The sequence below is a fragment of the Protopterus annectens genome, chromosome 3.part1 (genome assembly GCF_019279795.1).
Source record: "Protopterus annectens isolate FY-2018-M chromosome 3.part1, PAN1.0, whole genome shotgun sequence".
NCBI lineage: Eukaryota > Metazoa > Chordata > Ceratodontiformes > Protopteridae > Protopterus > Protopterus annectens.
This window is the reverse complement of record NC_056732.1, coordinates 1,650,888,763-1,650,912,126: the sequence shown is the minus strand read 5'-3', so window position 1 is coordinate 1,650,912,126 and position 23,364 is coordinate 1,650,888,763. Positions and strand designations below refer to the sequence as shown.

General features: G+C 37.7%; 1 protein-coding gene across 1 annotated transcript in view; it reads left to right on the top strand.

Annotated features, from left to right (window-relative positions):
- Positions 1 to 23,364, top strand: part of LOC122797828 (extracellular calcium-sensing receptor-like) — a 167,009-nt gene that overhangs the window by 52,247 nt on the left and 91,398 nt on the right. Inside the window, exon 4 of the mRNA XM_044066351.1 lies at positions 16,903 to 17,200. Within this exon, the coding sequence (XP_043922286.1) occupies positions 16,903 to 17,200 (298 nt within the window). The remainder of the gene's footprint in view (positions 1 to 16,902; positions 17,201 to 23,364) is intronic.

The following is a 23,364-nucleotide window of genomic DNA, read 5'->3' as shown; positions in this document are numbered from 1 at the left end:
GAAGCAACCTATGTCTAGCCTGCAAAGCTTCATCAGATCCAGCACTAATGGACCTGTTACATATTCAGAAAACAACTAACATCAGAAACACTTTATCTAGGGACCTAAAACTCACTTATAACATAAGTAGGACATGCTGGAGGAACAGGTATATGTCCAAGAAGCTTTCCCTTCTTTAAAACAGGTTTCTTGACCATGTGAAGCAGCATTTTTCTCTGCATTTATTCAAGCAGAACTTGAACCAGTGGATAGGGTGCTGCAGATATACTTCTGGTTTCCCACCAATGTCCACGATAGATTTGGGAGCCATTACATATCAAATTTTATTTTGGGGAACATGGCTAGGTTTAAAATAACCCCTTGGGTTGTTAGCCAAGTATTGTCTGATTGTATTCACCAGAGTAAACTAAACAATGATGCAGTATTACAAAATGATGAGCTACTGAGGGCAATGCAGGAATCAAAAGAGGACAGCAATCTTCACAAGTATAATAAGAAAGCCTTATAATAGGTATCTGGCAACTTATAGAATGACAAGCAAAAGGACGTAGCTCTATAATAAATAATGAAGTTGGTACCAATAAAGTAGGATAGGTTCATAGGTGTGCACTAGCCTAATGGTACTATTGTGGCCTTTCCAGTTGTTGCAAGTGTCTAGTGAGGTACATGCCAAATGGGGCATTGTACTCGATGATTGGCCTAATGAGGGAACAGTAGCAGGAGACAATGACCTCTTTCTTCCTGGATGCAAAACAGTTAGTAATGAGATGTGCCACATAGAAGGACTTTCTGACCACAGCAGGAATGTGGAGATCAAAAGAGAGATTGCTGTCAACCTGTGTTCCAAGATCTCTTAAAACACCTTCTGCATTCAGTGGACTACCATCAATGTGCTATATCATGGGAACCATTTTTTTTCCAAAAAGGATAACGACACATTCTTTGGCATTGAGCTTAAGGCCATGGTTCTGACACCAGTTGTTGGTCTCAGTGAGGCCATTCTGTAGGATGTCAACATCACTTGGGGAGTTAATAATAGCTTCCAAGTTGCAATCGTTTGTGAACTTTGTCAGCCAGAGTCCCTTTGTGTTGGCCTGGACATCAGAGAAGTAGATACCAAACAGGAGAGGACCCAGGACCAAACCCTGTGGGACTCCACTTGTGACTGGTCGGCAGTCTGACTTGGAGTCAGCTACTTTCACACTGTGGGTTCTATCTGTGAGTCAGTTTGCAATCCGCCTTGTGATATAGGGGTTGATGCCTAGCTTAATGTGTTTTTCTACGATTCCTGAGTGGGGAATGGTATCAAAGGCCTTGGCTAGATCAAGGTCAGCTGTATGAACCACCTTGCGTCATTCTCAGCTCAGGTGACTGACTCAAAGAAGTCAACCAAGTTGAGCAGGCATGATCTACCCTTCACAAAACCAAACTGTGTGGGATCCAGAGTTTGGAGATTCCCTACATCCTTGTTTATTAGGTCCATGATGATGCGTTCCATAGCTTTGCATATTAGACTCGTCAGGCTAATGGGGGGATAGTTCCCAGGGTCTGTAGTCGCTCCTCCTTTGTGGAGAGGGATGACTGTAGTAATGCGCCATTTGGTAGGGACAAAGCCTGAGGTGAGGCTGTGATTGAACAGGGCACACAGGTGAGGTGCCAGTTCACTCTGTAGTTCATGTAGAACACAGCCATAGCAAGACATTTTCTTCTACAGAGAGGAAAGTTTTTTTTTTAGATGAGGCTTGAATGGTAAAAGTACCTTGACTGCAAGTGTCCAAAAATTGCACAGATATCCCCAGAATGTGCAAGAATGCCATAGGTTTATAGGTGACTACTAAGCTAATGACTCCAGGTGTCTTTTTTAAACTTAGCCATGCTTCCTTAAAAGTGAAAATAAAACCCTGTACCTTATTCCTGTAAGGTAAACACCTTAACAATTAAGTCAACCACCTCAACAATGCTGAATGGTTACCTTTTTCACACGGTTGTGAGCATTATTGTTCCCTGTTTATAATTTCTCTCTTACAAGAGTCTGTAAGTTGATTTTCTGCCAAAGAGTGGATGCCTATTATTGTGGTCTCAATCCCAAAAAGTGGTGATTTTGCTAAGACAGAAAATTACAGGTCCATCATTCTGACTAGTAATTTGGGAAATTATTTGGGAAACTGTTCTGATTATGATGGCAAGAAATATTATTCTTCTGACTGATATCAACCAACATGTTTCTTTATTGTGGCGGGTCTTGCTTATCAAACTTAATTTCTATGGGAATGTTTTTGGTAGCCTAGATGAGAACATCTGTAAAGATGGAATTTACTTGGACCTGGCAGAAGTGTTTGACACAGTTCCCCACCATGCTAATACCTGAAATCTTAACATACCCACATAACATTTCCCATACCCACCCTTCCTATTCCTGTGTTGTTTAAATTTGGAGGCTTTTGCAGTTGCCCGCTCCCACTGTAGATTTGATCTGAGATACTCTCTCCAGTCCCATCTCTTTACCTCATTCTACCTAATAGACTCCTTCTGCACTTGTTTTTAGTCATTTTCTAATTTAATTGCATTTTTTAAACTGTTTGGTCTAACATTGCTACATACTCGTGTGCTAGCTTGCACTGCATTTGAATAGTTTTTACTGCTGTTTTAGCTACTTTTCTGTATATATATATATATATATATATATATATATATATATATATATATATATATATATATATATATATATATATATATATATATATATTATTTATTTATTTATTTATTTTACATTTGTTTACTGGGATAGTCCGACTGGATATATGTCCATTTTCAGCGGAGGCCCGGGGAGAAAAGCTCCAACAAGGTTACAACATTTTCTTCAAGAATTTACACATCAAGTTATTTACATTGACAATGTTATACAAGAGTTATTTACAGTGTTATAGTGTTGTTTCCAAAGAGACTCACAGTTACAAGATAAGCACATTATACTTGTAGAAAAGGTCAGACTGTATTAGAAAAACAGTTTGGTTAGTTTTAATGTGATTAACGATACTGTTTAGTCAGGGTAGGAACATGGACAAAGCCAGTTGAGTTTAAGATGTGTATTATGCTTTTTTTGAAAAGGTTTAAGGAGGATTGCAGGGTGATATGGTTTGGTAGAGAATTCCAGGTCTTGCCAACAAAGTTGGCAAACAGAGATTCCCCTGCAGAATCGTTAGCTGTGTAGGTTTGGACCATTATTTTGTCGGCCGATCTTAGTGACCTCAGGTTGTTGTATGGCTTTATTATATTAGAGAGTGAGGGGGTATTTTCAGGATGGTTAAGAACTTTATATATATATATATATATATATATATATATATATATATATATATATATATATATAAATAAATAAATATATATATATATATATATATATATATATATATATATATATATATATATATATATACACCTTTCCTGTAACTAGTGTAGTCCAGATTCAGATTTGCTGTATCCAGGACTATATGTAAGCTTCTGAGCCTCCCCAAGCTTTCTGTGTTGGAGGAAAGCCTTCTAGCTTATCAGTGGGAGTGGTAAGCACTAGGTAACCTATCTACCACATAAGGAGTGGTTCTGGCCCAGAAATTGTAGTTATTGGCTGTTTGGGCAGTTTTTCTATCTCTCTCAACTTTCTGATTTAAAAGGCCGCATTTGCACTCGTTTCCCCCTTTCCTGTAACTAGTTTAGTCCAGATATAGATTCTTAGTTTTAGCACATGAATTTGCTTATTTGTGTTCAGCACTTGTTCAGAACTTGTAAGCACTAAATAACCTACTAACTACTACAGCACTCAACCTTCCTCATTACCTAGAGGAAAACAGTTTTGGTACTTACTTTCCTCACTTGCTTAGAGGAAAAACAGCTCTTGAAATCACTTTCCTCACTTATCTAGAGGAAAATAGTTTTTTATTCAGGCATGTCCAGGGGTCAGCTCCCAGTGTTCTCTCCTGTCTATCTGATGAATCTGGGCATCTTGGAGCAATGTAGAAATTGCCTCATGTACACAGACAACCCTTTCCTCCTACCACCCAACACTACAACCTGTGAGAGATGCACTTATCTAGCCAAACTGGAGGTAAGGCTCTCTCCAATCAAGACTGAACTTGACAGTCAGGAGGAGAAGGTAAACACTTGTACCACACCACACTCATCACATAGTCTCACTAAATCTACACCACCAAAATCCACACATAGAAACATAAAAACATTCGTGGAGGCTCTCAATAATAATCTGCTCAAGCAACAGAGACCTCCAAAGCAGAAATGCAAGCAACCTCCTCCCCCAACACAACCCAAAAGACACATAGTCCGCAGACTCCGTGTGCCACTCAACCACAGCCAATAAGGCAAATCAGTGTACCCAACACACTAGTCATAGGTGACTCTATAGGCAGGCACACTGATGTCCCACTCACCAGGCTAAACAAGGAGAAGGTTACTGTCAGCTGCCTGTCGGGTGCCAGGATTTGCCACATAACCCACGCACTCAGGTCACTCCACAACAAGTACAAATATGACTCTGTCATTGTCCATGTTGGTGTGAATGACCTGATACGTACCTCCCTGGACTACATGAAAAGAGACATGGAAGAGCTCTCCAATCTTGTAGCCCAGGCAGGTATGACCCTAGCCCTGAGTAGCATTCTGCCATCACCCAGAATGATGCCGCAGTACAAGGACAAAATGATTGACTTCAACAATTGGCTAAGCTTCTTGTGCCATTCTAAAGGGATCCAGTATCTGTCTGCCTGGGATTACATGGTCGACAGACCACGATGCTTTACCAGAGATGGCCTGCACCTGTCACCCCTGGGATTCTGGATACTGGCTAAGGTTCTTGCCGCCCCTATAGTGCCTTTTTTAGGCAAGGTTCTAATGTCAAATTCATCACCGTAACAGGAACAGGCAAGCAAAAACTGAGGGTGATGCTACTCAATGCTAGAAGTCTAAGTCTCAAAATGCACTCACTCGAGGCACTCCTTAAAATGGAGAACATCGATATCTGTGCAGTGACTGAGAACTGGTTCAAGGCTCCAGAGAGAACCCTTGTACTACCAGGCTATAACTCATACCACACTTTTCGGCCATGTAATCTGGACTGGAACACCAAAGGTGGAGGTGTGTCCATATTCATTAAGGATATCCACACCTCCAGGCTAGTTGCTCAGCATAATGCAGCTGAGGTTATCCAAGTGCAACTAACTCTGGGCAAAACTGCAATCTAAATTGTAGCTTGCTACAGATCACCCACCATGCCCAGGATTCCCACTCCTCTTTTCTTGATGTACTGGAAAATATTAGGGTTCAACCAAACACCCTAATAATGGGTGATTTCAACTACCCCACCATTAACTGGGTAAACTACTCATGTACCAACTCCTTCGCTCAACGCTTTCTGGAATTCATAAACTCCAATGCCCTGGATCAACTTATCCACACCCCCACCAGGGGCAACAATATCCTAGATCTAGTCATTACCAACATGAGTGACTGGTGTTCCATACCTGAAGTCAACACCTCATTGGTCTGATCCGACCATAAGCTAATTACCCTAGATATCCACATCCTACCCCCACCCCCCATTAAGGAAACCATGGTAAAATTTTTCTCCAAAGCCAACTTCATGCTTCTTAAGACAGAAGTGGTGAATTTCATGACACCCTTGCAGATGGACAATACAGTTACGACTACTGAATCCTACACAATTGCACTTTATAAGCACTTACATGAGTGCATGGATAGTGCTATCCCAAACAGAACCAAGATGCTATCCTCCAAAAAAAATAAGCCAATCTGGTGGTGCCCTGCCATAAACAAACTGTACAACCGAAGGACGAAACTGTTGCAAAAGAGAGTAAAATCCCATGAGTGGAGGAGCTCCCTGGTCAGCCTCAGTAAGAAGCTGCGATCCCTGATAAAATCCTCCAAAGCTAGTTATGAAAACAAAATCACCACTGATTCTAAAGACAACCACAAAGCATTCTATAGCTATGTCAAGAATCTCAATGGCAACACTCAGATCTGCTCTGAGTTACAGCACAATGGCACTAAATATACAGACCCAACTGATATTGCCAACATCATGGCAGACAGGTTCAGTGCTAACTTTACCCCCCCTCTCACCCCCTAAAGAGCCCATCTCTATACCGGAATAATGCAAAGTTCCTGTAATCACGGCTGCACAGGTAAAAAACACACTCTCCAAAGCCAAGAACACAGCATCCATGGGACCAGGCAACATCCCAGGCTGCATTCTACATGAACTACAGAATGAACTGGCACCCCACCTAAGTACCATGTTCAATCATAGCCTCACCTCAGGCTTTGTGACTGCTGAATGGTGCACAGGGACGGTTATCCCACTCCACAAGGGGGGAGCCACCACGGACCCCGGGAACTACCGCCCCATTAGCCTGACGAGCCTGGTCTGCAAGGCCATGGAACGTATCATCATGGAACTTATAAACAAAGACATTGGTAATCTCCAAACTCTGGACCCCACCCAGTTTGGGTTTGTAAAAGGCAGATCATGTCTCCTAAACCTGATAGACTTCTTTGAAGCAGTCACCAAAGCCGTAGACAATGGTAAGGTGGTTCACACAGCCTATCTAAATCTCGCCAAGGCTTTCAACACCATCCCTCACTCTGGAATTATAGATAAACTCACTAAACTAGGTATAAATCCCTATGTCACAAGATGGGTTGCCAACTAGCTCACTGACAGAACCCACACTGTGAATGTAGCAGACTCCAAATCCGACTTCAGACCAGTGACAAGTGGAGTACCACAGGGTTCAGTCCTGGGTCCTCTCCTGTTTGGTATCTACTTCTCTGAAGTACAGGCTAACACAGAAGGTCTTTGGCTAATGAAGTTCACAGATGACTGCAAACTAGGAGCCATAATCGAGACTCGTAACGATGTGGACATCCTACAAAAGGGCCTCACTGAGACAGATGCCTGGTGTCAAAACCATGGCCTCATGCTCAATGCCAAAAAGTGCATTGTCATCCCCTTTGGTAAAAACTCTGTACCCATGAACTACAACATAGGCAGCAGTATACTTAACACCGAAAGTGTGATAAGGGACCTTGGGACACAGGTGGACAGTAGTCTCTCCTTTGATAATCACATTGCCACAGTAGTCAGGAAATCCTTCTACATGGCACACCTCATCACAAAAGGTTTCTCATCCAGAAAAAAGAGGTCATTGTTCCCCTCTCCTCATCACTCATTAGACCCATTATAGAGTACAACACCCCTTTTGGTATGTACCTCTCAAGACATCTACAACAACTGGAAAGGCCGCAGAAATACCTCACAAAGAGGATTACCGGCCTCAAACAGATGCCCTACGCAGACCGTCTCAAAAAACTCCTGCTTTACTCCATCGCATATCGCCTACTCAGGGGCGATCTCTGCCTAACATACAAAGCTATGTCAAACCCAGAGCTGTTGGACATGCTCCACTTAAAGAAATCCCAATCCCTCCGAGCTACATGCTCTAGGGACCTAAACCTTGTCACCACAATAAACAGAACATGCCGGAGGGACAGATTCCTGTCCCAGAGACTTCCCCATACTCTGGAATCAACTACCTATCTATATCAAACAAAGGTCATCATTAGCACTCTTCAAGAAAAATCTGGATGATTGGATGGGAAATAGGAAATTCATCCCGGGGATCACCTCTGTGGCTCTACTCGACAGTGGCACAGGAAAATCATTTTCTTGGGTGGCAAAAGCCAGGGTACCTTTTTGGCTGGGCTTGTATAGGCCCCAGGGCCAATAGCCTAGTACCTACCTATGAACCTATGAACCTATACTTGAACATAAACATGTATATTGTGAGATGGTTAGAGGAATTTACTTTCTTCCCATAATACTTGTTTCCAGAAATTAAATTAAAAAAAAAAATAAAAAATTGTATTAATAGTTTATCTGGTAAGGTATTGGTAAATGGACAGTGACCCTGGTTTCCACTTTTCTGTGAAAAATATTATTAAAGCCGAAATACAGACAGTCTGCATATTGGAAAAATATGGGAGTTTTATTAAATATGGCATTTTGGACTAAGATGTTCATTTGCCACAATATGTTCTTCTTCTCTTATTTACTACTTATAATATTCTCAGCTTGCTTTATTGAATGTTCTGTGTACATAATCTGCTTTAATTTTGTACATATATAGAAGCACAAGAAAATTATAATTAAATCATGATAAAGGCCAGAAATTACACTTAAAATCGCAGGTACAATTCTTGGATTTCATCTTCTGAAAATGGAATTTCATTTCCTTAGAGACATAAATCAATGTTCATATACATGGTTATTGAGAAGGAATTTTAGTATTTGTTAGGAAGTGAGGCAGGATGCCAGTTACACTCATTGCTGTACATAAATTATTAATATATTATTGAGATACTTTGAAAGGAGAAAGTTTTTGGAATGTGAATGGGAAGGATGAGCAGTTTTTAAATAATATGTACATGTACACATATACACATGCGCGCGTACACACACACACACACACACACACACACACACACACACACACACACACACACACACACACACACATGCATGCATATACATGCACACAAACATAAAGATATATATATATATATATATATATATATATATATATATATATATATATACATAAAAAGATGATCTTTTGTAAATATAAATCAAAAAAGGAGGTAGAAGAAGCTTCTGGTGATTTCTGGAAATTCTGAAAACAGTCATCTTCAAAAAGTGAAATGTGCAAGTTAGAGTAATTGCTTTTTTAATATTTGGAAATGAGTATCTAAAGGTGAAGATTCATTCTGCTAATATATGAATATAGTAATGTGGCAAGAATAGGTGTCACATCAATGAAAAAAGGAAGAAAGCGATTAAGTACCAGCATTCTTTAGTTTCTGTTTAATTTCAGACAATTACTAGATGAACCTTCTAGACATTCAGTTGATCCTTCTTTCTTCTCTTACTCATCTAACTTCTGTGGTTTGTTCTGAAATACAGATCAGCCATTTTGAAAGAGTATTTGCACTGATGTGTCTGTTCTGGCTAGCCACACAACATGACATGGGAGCGCTATCACTGACAGTGTGAATACTGCATATGTTAATTGCATTTAAATGTACAGTGGAGCCTGGTTTATTGAAAGTGTTTTGCTTTATTATGATCTTCTAGGACTTTGTGAACAAGAAAAATGGTTATTTTTTTTACATTTTTATTTTGTCTGAGTCTGTGTAATATTAGACTTCACATGTACACAGATCAGAGAGAGGTACAGGTACCTTATAACATGGTTGTTTTTTGTAGTTTTAAGTGTTCTGCTGTTGTTTTGCATTTGTTACAATGCAAGTATCACTTGCTGTAGTGGCAACTGTTATGTATGTTTTCTTTTTTGGAATTATTTATTTCCTAGCTGAAACTGTCAAGGCAGAGCTTCCACTGACATTATTAAACTTAACCACAAGGAAGAAAAACTTATAAAACTGTAAACACAGTGGCAAAAAGAAAAAAAAACAGGTCAAATATTTAGGTTAAGTGCTTTCGTTAGGTTTAATGTCAAACTTTGTCAGAACAAAATTGCAATGAATAGTCCATCTGTATTTAAAGATCCAATGACCAATCACTTTTAAACACATCACAAACCTAATTAACAATCTGAAACAATTTAAAAACATACTATTTTCTTAAAATGTTTTATAAAATAGTCTAAAACCATAAATATTAAATGCATATGCAAAACAATATAATTTATTTACAACCGCATACTCTGAAAAACAGCATTTAAACTATAAAAACAAATATAGTTTATATGTTGTATGTTACAGTTTTGCAGCTCTCAATTTCAGTACACTGGAGATACTTATATTATCATTTAGCCCAGGGGCTCTGGCTGCATCCAGCTTAATTTGCCAAAATAGCTCCCGGTATTCCAACAGTGCCTCCCTGTGGCCACCTCTAGGATTTTGTGATACTTTCTGTAGTACAAATAAAATAAATTTGCTGTTAAAATCATTCTTTTGAATGTCTAAAGAGTGCAGTCAAATCTTTACCTAGCTTTATATCGTAAAAGTGCTCATACACCCTCTTTCTAAAAGACCTCTCCATTTTCCCAGTATAAAAACTGGTACAAGAGGTACACTTCACAAGGTATACCACCCCTTTGCTGCCACAATTAAAATAACCATTCAGTTTAATAGTAAAGTCCCTAGCCTACAGGTGCAACCCACTGGTATTAGCCATATATTTTTACTGGTTACAATAGTTGCATTTAAACATACCCATTTTTTTGTTATTATTATTATTATTATTATTATTATTAATAGATTTACAAGTACTTGCTCCTTTTTCCAAAATTTCCTTCAAGTTCTTACCCCTTTTCCTAACAAAAATGGGGGACATCTGCTACCATTTTTAAACTTCAGGGTTCAACTTTAAAACTTCCCACTATTTCCTTATGTTTTCCAATTCCCCAAATTTACTATTATAATTATGGACAAATGACAAATCATGTAACCATTTAGGTGCTCTTTTTAAATCTTCTAATTTTTTTAAACCCAAAATAGGTTTATATTCATTCATATGTTTATTCATGACTTCCTCACCTATCTGATTTACCAGTTCTTCAGGATAACATCTTTCGAGAAATAAGTTTTTAATACATTTTATCTCCTTTTCAGAAACATCCTGATCTGTAGTCATTCTGGAGGCCCTAATCATTTGCCCTTTCACTAACCCTTTCTTTTGCTAAAAAAGCTGTTCACTAAAAAATATAAATAGGAATTGGAAAATGTATCCTTACGAAATATCCTAGAATGAAACGTTCTCAACAAATAGTCTTTATATATCATCACATCCAAGTAGCTAATAATATCTTTAGAATAATTATTAGTAAACTTAAGAAAGGAAGTAGTGTTATTAATATAGTTCATAAAATCCTTTAGTTCTTCAACCATCTTTCTCCAAAATAGACAAATATCATCCAAAAAACGAGTATAAAGTATAATTTTTGAAAAATAGTCAGATGGAAAAACAAATTTAATCTCCCAATGGTAAAGTATCAAATTAGAGAACAATGAGGCAAAACAAGCACCCATGGCAACACCTTGAATTTGCCTAAAATATTCTCCAGTGTGCTGAAATTTAGCGCTGCAAAATTATAACATACAACATAAAAACTATATTTGTTTTTAAAGTTTAACTGCTGTTTTTGTGGAGTATATGGTTGTAAATAAATTATATATTTTTTGCATATGCATTAAATATTTATGGTTTTAGACCATTTTACAAAACATTTTAAGTAAATAATATGTTTTTAAATTGTTTCAGATTGTTAATTAGGTTTGTGATGTGTTTAAAAGTGATTGGTCATTGGATCTTTAAATATGGAAGTTTGGCATTAAACCAAACAAAACCACTTAACCTAAAAGTTTGGGCTTTTTTTTTTCTTTTTGGCACTGTGTTTATGGTTTTACACATTATTAAACTTACTTTTCTGAAACTCCTCCCCCCAGCATGATGTCATGGTAGGTTAACAGTGCCAGAGTAGAGCTGGAAATATTGATGCATGGCAGGCTTTTTTCAGAGATTTGCTCTTATTTTTTTGTGCTTCAGCTGTGATCAGATAAAAACAACGTAAACACATTCATATTCAGATTTGTAATTTAATCAGTATTGCCCTGGATATTTTATTGTTTTAGACAGTACTACATTTCAAGGAGTTATCGTTAAGTTAGTGGAATGCTCAAATAGGTTGTAACTGTGTGTTGTACTGCTGACAGCCTTATGCTTGTTGCACTTCACTTTTAAAAATGGCATGAGTGGTGTATTTAGTTTTTTTGTGGAAATAATTACTCATTTATGTATTGTTTTCAGAAGTCTAAGCCAATATATGATGATAGCTGTGCTGTGCATACCTCTCAGCTGTCCAGAGTATTGCAGAATGTTCCTAGCTAGGTTTTCACAATCACAGACACACACACACACACACACACACACACACACACACACACACACACACACACACACACACACACACACACACACAAAACATGGTTGCATACTTATTTTATTTATTTTATTTGACATTTGTTTACAGGGGATGTCTGACTGTGCAAGTTGCCCATTTTAGTAGAAGTCCAGGGAGAAAAGCTCCACATTTAAACAGCACAAATGTTACAAAAAGTACAGTGTTCAATACAACAATCTGAGAGAAATACAATCCTCACAGTTGTTTAAGGTACAATACAAAGAGACATCTGTTTGTTTTTACATAGGTGAATTACAAGGAACAACACAATAGAGACATCTATTCATTTCCAGAGAAATAATTTGGCCAGGCATATATTAGGAGTGTATAATAATTAGTTAATCAAAGACAAATGATCAGACTTAAAGTAAACAGTTTCTAAACAGAGTACAGAATAGAGGAAAATCAAAAAGAAGTCGCAGTGTTAAAGTGTTGTAGATGCAGGTAGTATCATGGTCATTGTGCAGTAATTGTAGAGGCTATAGAAGTAGATGACAAAGAGAAGGCAGGAAAAATGGTAAGAATATTGGGAAAGGAGAAAGAAAAAGCAGAAACTTGCAATTCTTTGATAGCTGCGTGATTAGAGTAAAAAAAAATATAGGGGGACATAGGAGGATGATTAGGGGAGTTAGAATGAGTGGATATAAAGAAAAAGAGAGGTGTTGGTGAGAAAAGCATGTTGCATACTTCATACATGACTGTCTTTATCACCCTCCAAATAGATTCAGCAATAAGCCTTTGCTCCCTTATAAACTGAACTATATACCTGTCCTGCCGTATAGTACTACATTTTCTTCAGGAATAAAGTTCACATTACATTCAGAAGACCTGAATAAATACATCAAATTTCACTCCTTTGCCCAGGAGCAAGGTGTGTGTGTGTGTGTGTGTGTGTGTGTGTGTGTGCCTGACTGTCACAGATCTTCATCCGCTTTTAAGCTCCATCCTGTCAGTGATCCCACATGAAGTGTAGTAATTCTTAGCTGAGAAAATCAATAATTGCCTGAGCATATAATGGTGAGAAAACAAAAAGCACTGACAAGCTATATATAATCAGTATTCGAACATATTGAAATCATAATACTAAGTACTAGTACATAATATTAATAATAAGATGATATGAAACAGCATTCAACGGTAGATCAGCATGAGTGTTTACACTAAAGGAGTTTAGCTCCATAATATTTTATAACAGCAAGGCAGTGGTAAAGTGAACTTTCAGAACAAAGTTGGGGAGAGTACGGTACAGTGTTTGTGGTCAAACTGAAATAACAATGCAGGATAAGACAGACGATTATTGACCAAGTAGTTATTTTAGAGCAAGATTTCACTATGGTATATAATCTCATCAACATCAATAATGCTGTCATCTGAACTTCCTGCTGAACTCAAAGTAATCCCTGTAAGGATATAGAATTCCAGCATCATAAATGAAGCTAATAACTTGGACATCACCACTGTCACGGAAAAAAACTTCCCAGTTCTCAAAATTGCTTTCATGCTCTGAACTGACAGCTTTAGCGGAATACCTTACATGACATCAAAGGTCAGAGGGAATTCCACAGAGAATTACCTGCAGGAGCAGCATCACACAATATAAAATAACAGAAAAAATGATTGTAAATCCTGAATGAATTATGGTGAAACCAGAGAAGGAAGCATTACATCTATAAAACAACCATGAAGAAAAGAACAGTGCCAAAATCTCTTTAATGTTTTTCACTGTTCTCCATAGTGAATTGTTGACATGAAAGTCTTATTCAGTTTACATATTGCAGCTGCAATGTTTTGAATTTGGATTAGGGGAGACATGATGTTTCATAGTAGATCCCATGACACTTTCAATGTTACTGATTTTTATATAGTGAAGGGCTGATTACATGTTGCATAATGATTCTTAGTGTTCGTTGGTAGGATGTTGAAAACTGTATAACCACTAAAGCGATCAACTGCGTTATAATAGTAGGAGGTATTGTTTGTGCTGGAGGTTATATATAGCTTAGAAGCCATTTTTATTTATATTTAAAATGCTAACATACTCTGTACACATAAATTTAAAATAATCAATACGCAGACGATTCAACCTTAGTCTGCCCTGCCCCAAACCTCTCTGAATTGCTGACTAAAACCCAAACTGCTTTCTCAACAACTGAAAGCTGGATGCGCCAAAACCACCTCTCTCTCAGTGCAAATAAATTAAAGATTCTACTATTCCCTCCCACAAAGACCCTCTCCTATGATAAAAACAACTTCAAAGTCTACAGTCAAACCAACTCACCTATAGAAGTAGTCCCCTCTGCCAAACTACTTGGCATTACTGTAGATGAACACCTCAAGTTTGATATTCATATTCAACAAAATATTAAGAAAACCCACCAAAAGCTAGGTATGCTGCATTGGAATAATCACTTTTTCTCCAACTCTACCAGGCAAACTCTGGCCTCGACTTATCTTCTTCCTTCCTTATTATACAGATCCCCTCTCCTAACCAACCTGTCCTCCCTCTATCACTTCTAAACTAGAAAACTGCTACAACAAAATCTCTAAATTCGCCTCTAAATCAAAAAATACCACCCATCACTGCCTAACCCTACAATCCCTGAATTGGCTTGAACTCGCAAACTACCTAGACTATCTCCAACTCACTACTGCACATAGACTCATATTTCACCCAACAAAATGTCCCACTCTAACTGACATCCTTCCCCCTTATACACCCAACAGAGCTCTCAGATCTGAAAATCAGAACTTAATTACTATCCATAAACCTAAACGTCATGCTAGCCAACTTCTCCTATCTTTCTCACTAGGCAAAAAATGGAATTCCCTTCCCTCCACACTAAGAACTATACCAAACTCAGAAAACTTCAAAACCCAACTATTCAAACACCTGTCCACTAAATGGAAATGCACCTGCCTTCACCCAACCTAATCCAAGGGGGTTCTCGCTCTGGCTCCCAAGCTCTACAACTCTCATAGTTATCTTCCTATGAGCCTATCTAAGCTCTCAACAACTTTTATCTCTCTAAGCTCTCAACAACTCCTACAGCTACCCTCACACAGCCCAACCTTGTAAATATTGTAAATAGTATTCTACTGTTGATGTGTGTATGTAAAGTGATTTTACATTTTCTTTAAAGGTTTGTATGTAAACTGTTTCCACACCTAACCCATATCTGTTTTCCTCAAATGAAACTGTATTACCTTCAAGCTTAATGCATTTGTTAACTATGCATGATATTGAATGCATTTATGAATAACTATTCTACATAATATCTTCAATATTAACTATCAGTTGTATCTAAATTGTATAATGCATCTTGGAGCTTTCCTCCCTGTGCTTCTACTGAAAATGGGTCAATTCGGCCCAGTGGACTTCCCCAGTAATCAAATTTCAAATAAATAAACAAATAAATAATGCACAAGCTAGTAACACAATACTAATAATTCAGTACCGTCTTGTTTTATTATGATTGCCAACTGTGTGGCATTGAGGGATAAAGCCCTGATTGCACTGCAGATGAAACAGATTCATTTAGCAGCTTAGGTGCAGATGATCCGGTGGGGAGGGTAAGACTGAGTGAGGTATGCTTGCTCACCCATTCTAAGGGAAGTGTTTGGTGGTTCTGATCAATCCATTGCCACTCAGAAAGCTGAGGCTTCTTTGTTGCTCACAAGGAATGGACTAGAATGTTGGCTTAGATATACCAAACTGATGATGGTAACCACCAACACATGTGGAAGCATGCACATATAATAGGAGGGTTTTGTAAGCCCCTGTGATTATGTATACACATCAGCTACCAAAAGACGGGATAGTTCCTCTTATCAGAAAAATCATGATGGAACTCTGAATGACAGCCTTTGTGATTGGCTGCCATCTTGCAGGACCAAGTGAAACTGGAATCAGCACTCACTTTGTGGGGAACAAATAGGCCATCAGAATGGCATGAGAGACAATGGTTGGCACTGGGAACCAAAAATGATCTTGTTTAATTATGTACTTATATTGCTCTGTTAAGGTATTTTCAGATATACGGACATAGCACTGTAAATTATTTCTTCTATATGCAATACTTTTTTAAACAAACCGCCAATAGCCTTTCAGATTTTCCAGAAATAAATTACACAACACTTGTGTTATCTGTTTTCATACATCAGAAATTAATTTATTTCTAAATATGTACCAGTTTCTTTAGCAGGTATATATTGTATATATCTGTACGCGTTTGACTAAATAGTAATTTTCAGAGTTATGACCTGACAAAACAGTTAAAAATTGAGTATTATTTTACTGAATACAGTAACAGTGTCCTGATAAAAGCCAAATGATGGAATGAAGTTTATAAAATGCACCTGTCCAAAACTCATTTGGTGACACAACGTTTCTGCCTTCATAAAGTACATGAATTAATCCTGGATCCAATACAACCACAGAACAGTTTAAATTTCTAAAGAAGCTGGAAAGGATGCCACACACCAAACAATGGGATTTATTTTGTATTATCTGATTAAAAGATCAGATGACTTTTAATCAATTGAATTTGGCTGCATGCATTTCAGTATTGTGGCTTTCACTTTGTTACAGTTCAAACCTGAAAACTAATCCCTCTCTTACCTAGCAAGATACTCCTTCATCATAAATGATTAAATGTAGTGCTATTTAATCTGCAAAGCATTTCATTCAAAATAAAGATGCCATTAGGAAAATAATTGCATCAAACCAAAATCTGTTTTGCTCTTCAAGAGTCATATAATTGCTTTAGAGCACTATCTTCAAAGCTATTAGCCTGCAATGCTTGTATTTCATGTAAACATTTTTCTTTTTCAGAATTGACATAACACTAGTTCCTGTTCTACAAGCAATGGTATTTGCTACTGATGAGATAAACAAGAACTTTAACCTTCTTCCAAATACCTCACTAGGATTTGGAATCTATGAGGTCTGTTTCGCAGTTTCTAGAACTCTTCTGGGCACTTTCCAGTTACTGTCTGGGGAAGAAAGAAATATACCAAATTATCACTGTACAAAAGGCAGAACATCTCCACTGGCAGGTATAATCGGAGAGGCCAACTCAGAACTTTCAAAAATCATTGCGACTGTATTAGGTATCTACAGATTTCCACAGGTGGGGGATTTATCATCCCGGTCAATAAGAAAGTAGTATAAAATTAATACTAATTTAACAATTATATGATTTGCCTAAGGCTTGAAATATATGGCTGTCAATTATATCTGTCTTCTATCCCAGAAATATTCTGTAATAATATATTACATTATAATTCTACTGGATTTGAATGGATAGTAAAAAAGGTAAGTCAAGCTTTGTAGAGAAGCTTAAATGCAACATGTTTATAGAAAAAAATGCTTGTAATAATAGTTAATAAGAGAATTGTCACATAGCAATATTCAGTAAACTGGCATATTGCCCATTTCAAGCTTGTGCTATAGACTAGAATAATATAATTTAGGTCTTTGAGTTTGTTGAAAGCATTTGTCATCAGCCTCTAACTGTTCTACAACATCCTTCCTTTAATGATAGTCAGGACTATTAAGATTAGATGAGCTACATGGTCAACCGACATTTATCAAGTAACATATACAGCTACTTCAGTACTATGAATCATGCATTTACAGAAACTTAGCTTTAAAAATTGCTCTTCACATGGTCATTAGCAGCAGTGTTTCTGGTAAAGCCATATCATGCATCACTCAGTCACTCAAACAATAGTGATATATTTCTCAAATGACATTGAGCATGTTGTGATAGCCTATGTGTGAACATAGGATCACATATTCCTGTGACCTACTCTTCCCTCTTAGCTGCCTCAAAGTTTCGAACAAGTCATTATTACATTTCTTTACAGAGCTGTGGCAGAGAAAGATGAAAGGTCTATACAGTCTGCCTTATTGGTATATTTATTTAAGTTTTATTTTATATGTTTGTTGATTGGGGTAGAGCACTGATCTGAGTGAAGCATTTTTAGGCTCAACTCAGGGTTTACAACCAAAAGTTTACACAACAAGCAAAATATGCAAGCATTTAACAGCACAGTTTGAGAAAGGTATTTACTAATACCTCTTCTTGTAGGCCACCACCCACCCCAGGCCTTTTAGAAGGACTCTGCAGTCTTGTAATCCACTCCTTGTTGAGATAACCTGCTCTATTTACTTACTACCCTTTCTATCAAAAAAAAACACTTTATAATGTCTTATAGACACAGTACACTGAGCCTGAGCTTCTTCATGTCCAAATAATCTTAGATAAAGTCACATGCCATATCCTTGCAAACTATATGGTCTATCTCTCTGATTGAGGAAAATCATAATACATGCTTAACTGTACAAGAAACACTTTAAATTCAACCTAAAACCATATTTATGGAAAACTTTAATTACCTCAGTAAAAACTGGGAATTGTACATAACCCCTAACATGTAGGCCTAAAGATTCCTGTACATAGTAAATGCAAACACCGCCAACCAGTTTGTCTGTATGCCCACTAAGGGTACAAATATCCTTGACCTGGTCATTACAAATATGATGGAATGTTGCATCCTTCCTAGTGCAATGTCAAAGCTAGTCAGGCCAGACCATAAAGATGTCTCCTTTGAAGTAAAGATAAAACTAAGGACACAGGCGAACCTTGGAATTTTTAGGAATTATTCAAGGGCAAATATCCTACAACTAAGTGACATCTTGGCAAAAAGTCAAGCCCCCCAAACCATAAAAACACCAATGACTATGCAGAATCATTCACAGAAACTCTGTATAATCATATTAATAGCTGCATAAAGACAGTTGTACCTACCTGGATTAAGCAGAGGATCAGCTCAAAAAATGAGCCACTCTGGTAGATTTTGAACATCAACAGTTGGAAATTCATAGAAAAAAATAGGAGATGCAATACCCAGCAAGGAAAAAAAATCCCTTATCAACCCAAACAAGCAACTCAGGGGGATAATGAAGTATTGCTAAGTCAAATTTGAGGTAAAATTCGCCTCCCAGGCTAAGGACAGTTAGAAAACTTTCTGCAGCTATGCCCATAACCTCGAAGGCAAGGCACAATGAGGATAATAAGTAGGGCATAAAATACTGCACAATAACTATAGGAGTCAATCAGGAGGATAGAAAAGATTGGGAAGAGAGATTAGATAAGCAATTCACAAGGAAACAATGAAAGGGTATATGCACGGCTCCCAAATTTGCAACAAAGTGTACAAGATTTAGGAGTTTTGCTCAGAAGTATTTGCATAGGTATTTTTATGCCCCAAGCAGAGTCCAAAGAATTTTTGCTCTGGTATTTGGCAAATGTTGAAGGTGGGATGGTGGAAGAAAAAGGAAGTTGGGAGCATATGTTTTGGGAGTATATGAGTTTGCAGACTTTAAAAATTATCTCTGGAGTACTCTGTGAAACATCCTGGTTGAGCAAATGAGTGTAACTAAGGAAATGATTTTTTATTTGATCTGGGATGCAGGATCTGAATTGCCTAGACATGGTAAGGCCTTGTTAAGTTTAATTCTGGTGGCTGCCAAAAAAGCAATTATTAGAAAATGGAAAACAAAGTTGAAACCAACCATATTTGAAGTGTTGAATATTGTAACAGAGATAAAAGAAGTAGAAGTGGGATTTTTAGAAAAGGGTAGGAGCAAATTGCATAGAAAAATTGAAATTGTGGGAACAATACATGTAGAAAAATGGTTTGTAGGGGGAATGAGGTTTAAGAGAAGGCAGGAATTGAGCAATTTATGTAATTTTGGATTGATTATATTATATAAAATAATTTATGTGATGTATAATGTTTGTAAATGTGAACTTAATATGGTTTCTTTACTTTTATATATATATGTAGGTTTGCCTATGTCACAAGTGATAATTCAATAAAGGTATTTAAAAAAAGGCAATGCACAGCAATATACCGAACAAATTGTAAACAGTACCACCTATATGAAGCCAAAAGACATAGCATACCTCCTGGCCTGCTAACTTAGCTCCAGTTTAACCCCTCTCCCTTCCAGATGCCCCTCAGGCAATGTTCACATCTATAACTCCCATGACTATCATTAGAGAACAGGTGCTCAATGAGCTCTCCAAGGCCAAGAGCACTACATCTCTATGTCTCGATAATATCCCTAGATGCCTCCTTAACAGCATGAACATGAACTGTTGGGACCACTAGAAACACTATTCAACCAGTCTCCAAGCAGGCTTTGTGCCAAATGAATGGAGGATTGGAGTGGTTATCCCACTGAACAATGGTGTGCCATTCATGGACCCAAGGAATTACTGACCCATAAACCTGACTAGCCTGATATGCAATGCTATGAAGAGAATAACCATGGATATCTTAAATGACAACATAGGTAACCTGCAAATATTTGACTCAAATCAGTTTGAATTTGTCAAGGGCAGGTCTTGCTTACTCATCTTGATTGATTTCTTCGAGAAGGTCACCAAAACAATGGATGAGGGTGGAATGATGCATACTGCCTACCTTTACCTGGCTAAGGAATTTGATACAATACTTTATTCAGGCATTGTGGAAAAACTGTCTAAATTAGGTATACACCCCTACATCACCCATTAGATAGCCAGCTGGTTTATAGACAGAACCCAGAAAGTTAGACTAGGGGAGTCTTCCTCCACAAATAGGGCAGTTAATAGTGGGGCGCCTCAAGGCTCAGTGCTGGGACCACTACTGTTTGGCATCTATTTCTCTAGGTCAGGATTATGTCAGAGGCCTCTGGATGACCAAGTCTGCATATGATTGCAAATTGAGTGCAGTCATTGAATTGCACCAAGACACAAATATCCATCAAGAAGGCCTTAAACAGACTAATAACTGGTGCTTGATTCATGGTCTAAAACTCAGTGCCTAACAAGCATCATAGTATATTTTGGAAAGGTGGCCACTTCAGCAAAATATTCCACTAATGATACACCCCTAGGAGTACACTCTGTAGTAAGGGACTTGGGAACACATATCGATACTGATTTGATATTTGACCACCATGTAGTGAGAAATCATCCTATGTTGCACAACGTATAAGCAGGGTATGGTATCTAGATCCAAATATGTTATTGCTCCATTGTAATCTGCTCTCATAAGACCAATCACTGAGTACAGTGCCTCTTTCGATACATACCTGGCCAGGTATATGGAACAACTAGAATGTATTCAGAGGTTCCTCACAAAAAGAATACATGGTATGGAAAACAAGTCATGTGCAAAATAACCTCAAAGCCTTGTCCTTGTATTCAGTTTCCTACAGGCTGCTGAGAGGTGACCTATGCCTGGCTTACAAAGCATCATCTGATCAAGCCCTAATGGCGCTGTTGCACATCCATAAAACTAACAGAATCAGGAACACCCAATCCATGGACCTAAAACTGGTGCTTGATTCATGGTCTAAAACTCAGTGCCTAACAAGCATCATAGTATCTTTTGGAAAGGTGGCCACCTCAGCAAAATATTCCATTGATGATACACCCCTAGGAGTACACTCTGTAGTAAGGGACTTGGGAACACATGTCGATAGTGATTTGATATTTGACCACCATGTAGTGAGAAATCATCCTATGTTGCACAACTTATAAGCAGGGTATGATATCTAGATCCAAATATGTTATTGTTCCATTGTAATCTGCTCTCATAAGACCAATCACTGAGTACAGTGCCTCTTTCGATACATACCTGGCCAGGTATATGGAACAACTAGAATGTATTCAGAGGTTCCTCACAAAAAGAATACATGGTATGGAAAACAAGTCATGTGCAAAATAACCTCAAAGCCTTGTCCTTGTATTCAGTTTCCTACAGGCTGCTGAGAGGTGACCTATGCCTGGCTTACAAAGCATCGTCTGATCAAGCCCTAATGGCGCTGTTGCACATCCATAAAACTAACAGAATCAGGAACACCCAATCCATGGACCTAAAACTTGTCTTTAACATAAATAAGACATGCTAGAGGGATATATATGAGTCTTAGAATCTCCTCCTTCTCTGGAACAGGCTTCACATCCATGTGATGCAGAGTTCATCCCTGCATTTATTCAAGGAAAACCTGGATCAATTGATAGGGAACTGTAAATTTACCCCTGGTCTGCCACCTATTTTTCAAGAGAGGAATCTTGTAAATGCTTGGGCATCCATACCAGGTATATATACCCCTCACAAACCCCTGGGAAACAAAACCTATTAAATTTTACTGGGAAGAATGACTAGGCTTAAATAGGCCCCCAGGTTGATAGCTTAGTATTTTACTATGATGATGATGATGATGATGATAATACTTTGATTACTTTAGACTAGACTTAGCACATAATATTTTGATGAATTATCATACCTGATTATATTCACGTTGTTAAGTCCATTCAAATTTTGGACATTCCATCTTTCACATTAAAGTTGAATGAATCCTTCTATATCATGAGTCAGTGTCATCCAGTATTGTAACTCTCTCTGCCTCTGTGCAATGAATGTAGTCTAATTTACTGTACTACTAACAGTCAGAATTTCAGTCTGTTAGCTTAACAATATATTACACATTATTGCTATTTTTTGTGTTTATTCCTTGCTTGCTAATATTTTCAAATTTATACTTTCAATCCTGCACCTGGCACAGCAAATATTATTACTCTTGAAGAATACCTGTGCTATGCTATTTTATACAAAGATACTCTAATAAATTCCACCAGCCATTTGCAAATTCCATAGCCATGCTTTTTTTTGGTTTATTGCTGTAGTCCTTAGATATATAATTACAAAATGTAAAAGCTATTATTATAGACTATGTTCTTTTCTATAGCCAGTAGTTATGAAGGGATATCGCTATTTAGACAACAATTCTACAACCATAAAATGTACAGTGCAAAATAGCTATTCTATATGAGAGACATTTGGAAAGAACTGAGCATGTAAATTTGATAAAGAAAGGATTTTAGGATGGTTATTCAGCAAAATATCTGGGACAAAGGGAAAGAGGAATACTTATATTAATTGCAGAAGAGCTTCAATAGTGATAGAAGAGAATAAAAAAGTTAATGGTAGATTTGTAGTACTAAAGGGCTACTGGCAAGGGAGGATGATTACACTGGCATGTATTTATATTCCACCAAAAATTGCTATTATGGAGCTTAAGAAAATGTTGGTAGAAATAATCAGCTTTCAGCAGGGAATATTACATATAGGTGGGGGCTGGAATTTGATTGGCTGCAGTGATCTAAACAGCTCAGATGGCTTAGTGGTAAATTGCTGTGGCTATGGTGTGCAGGGTCCTGGGCTCTAGACT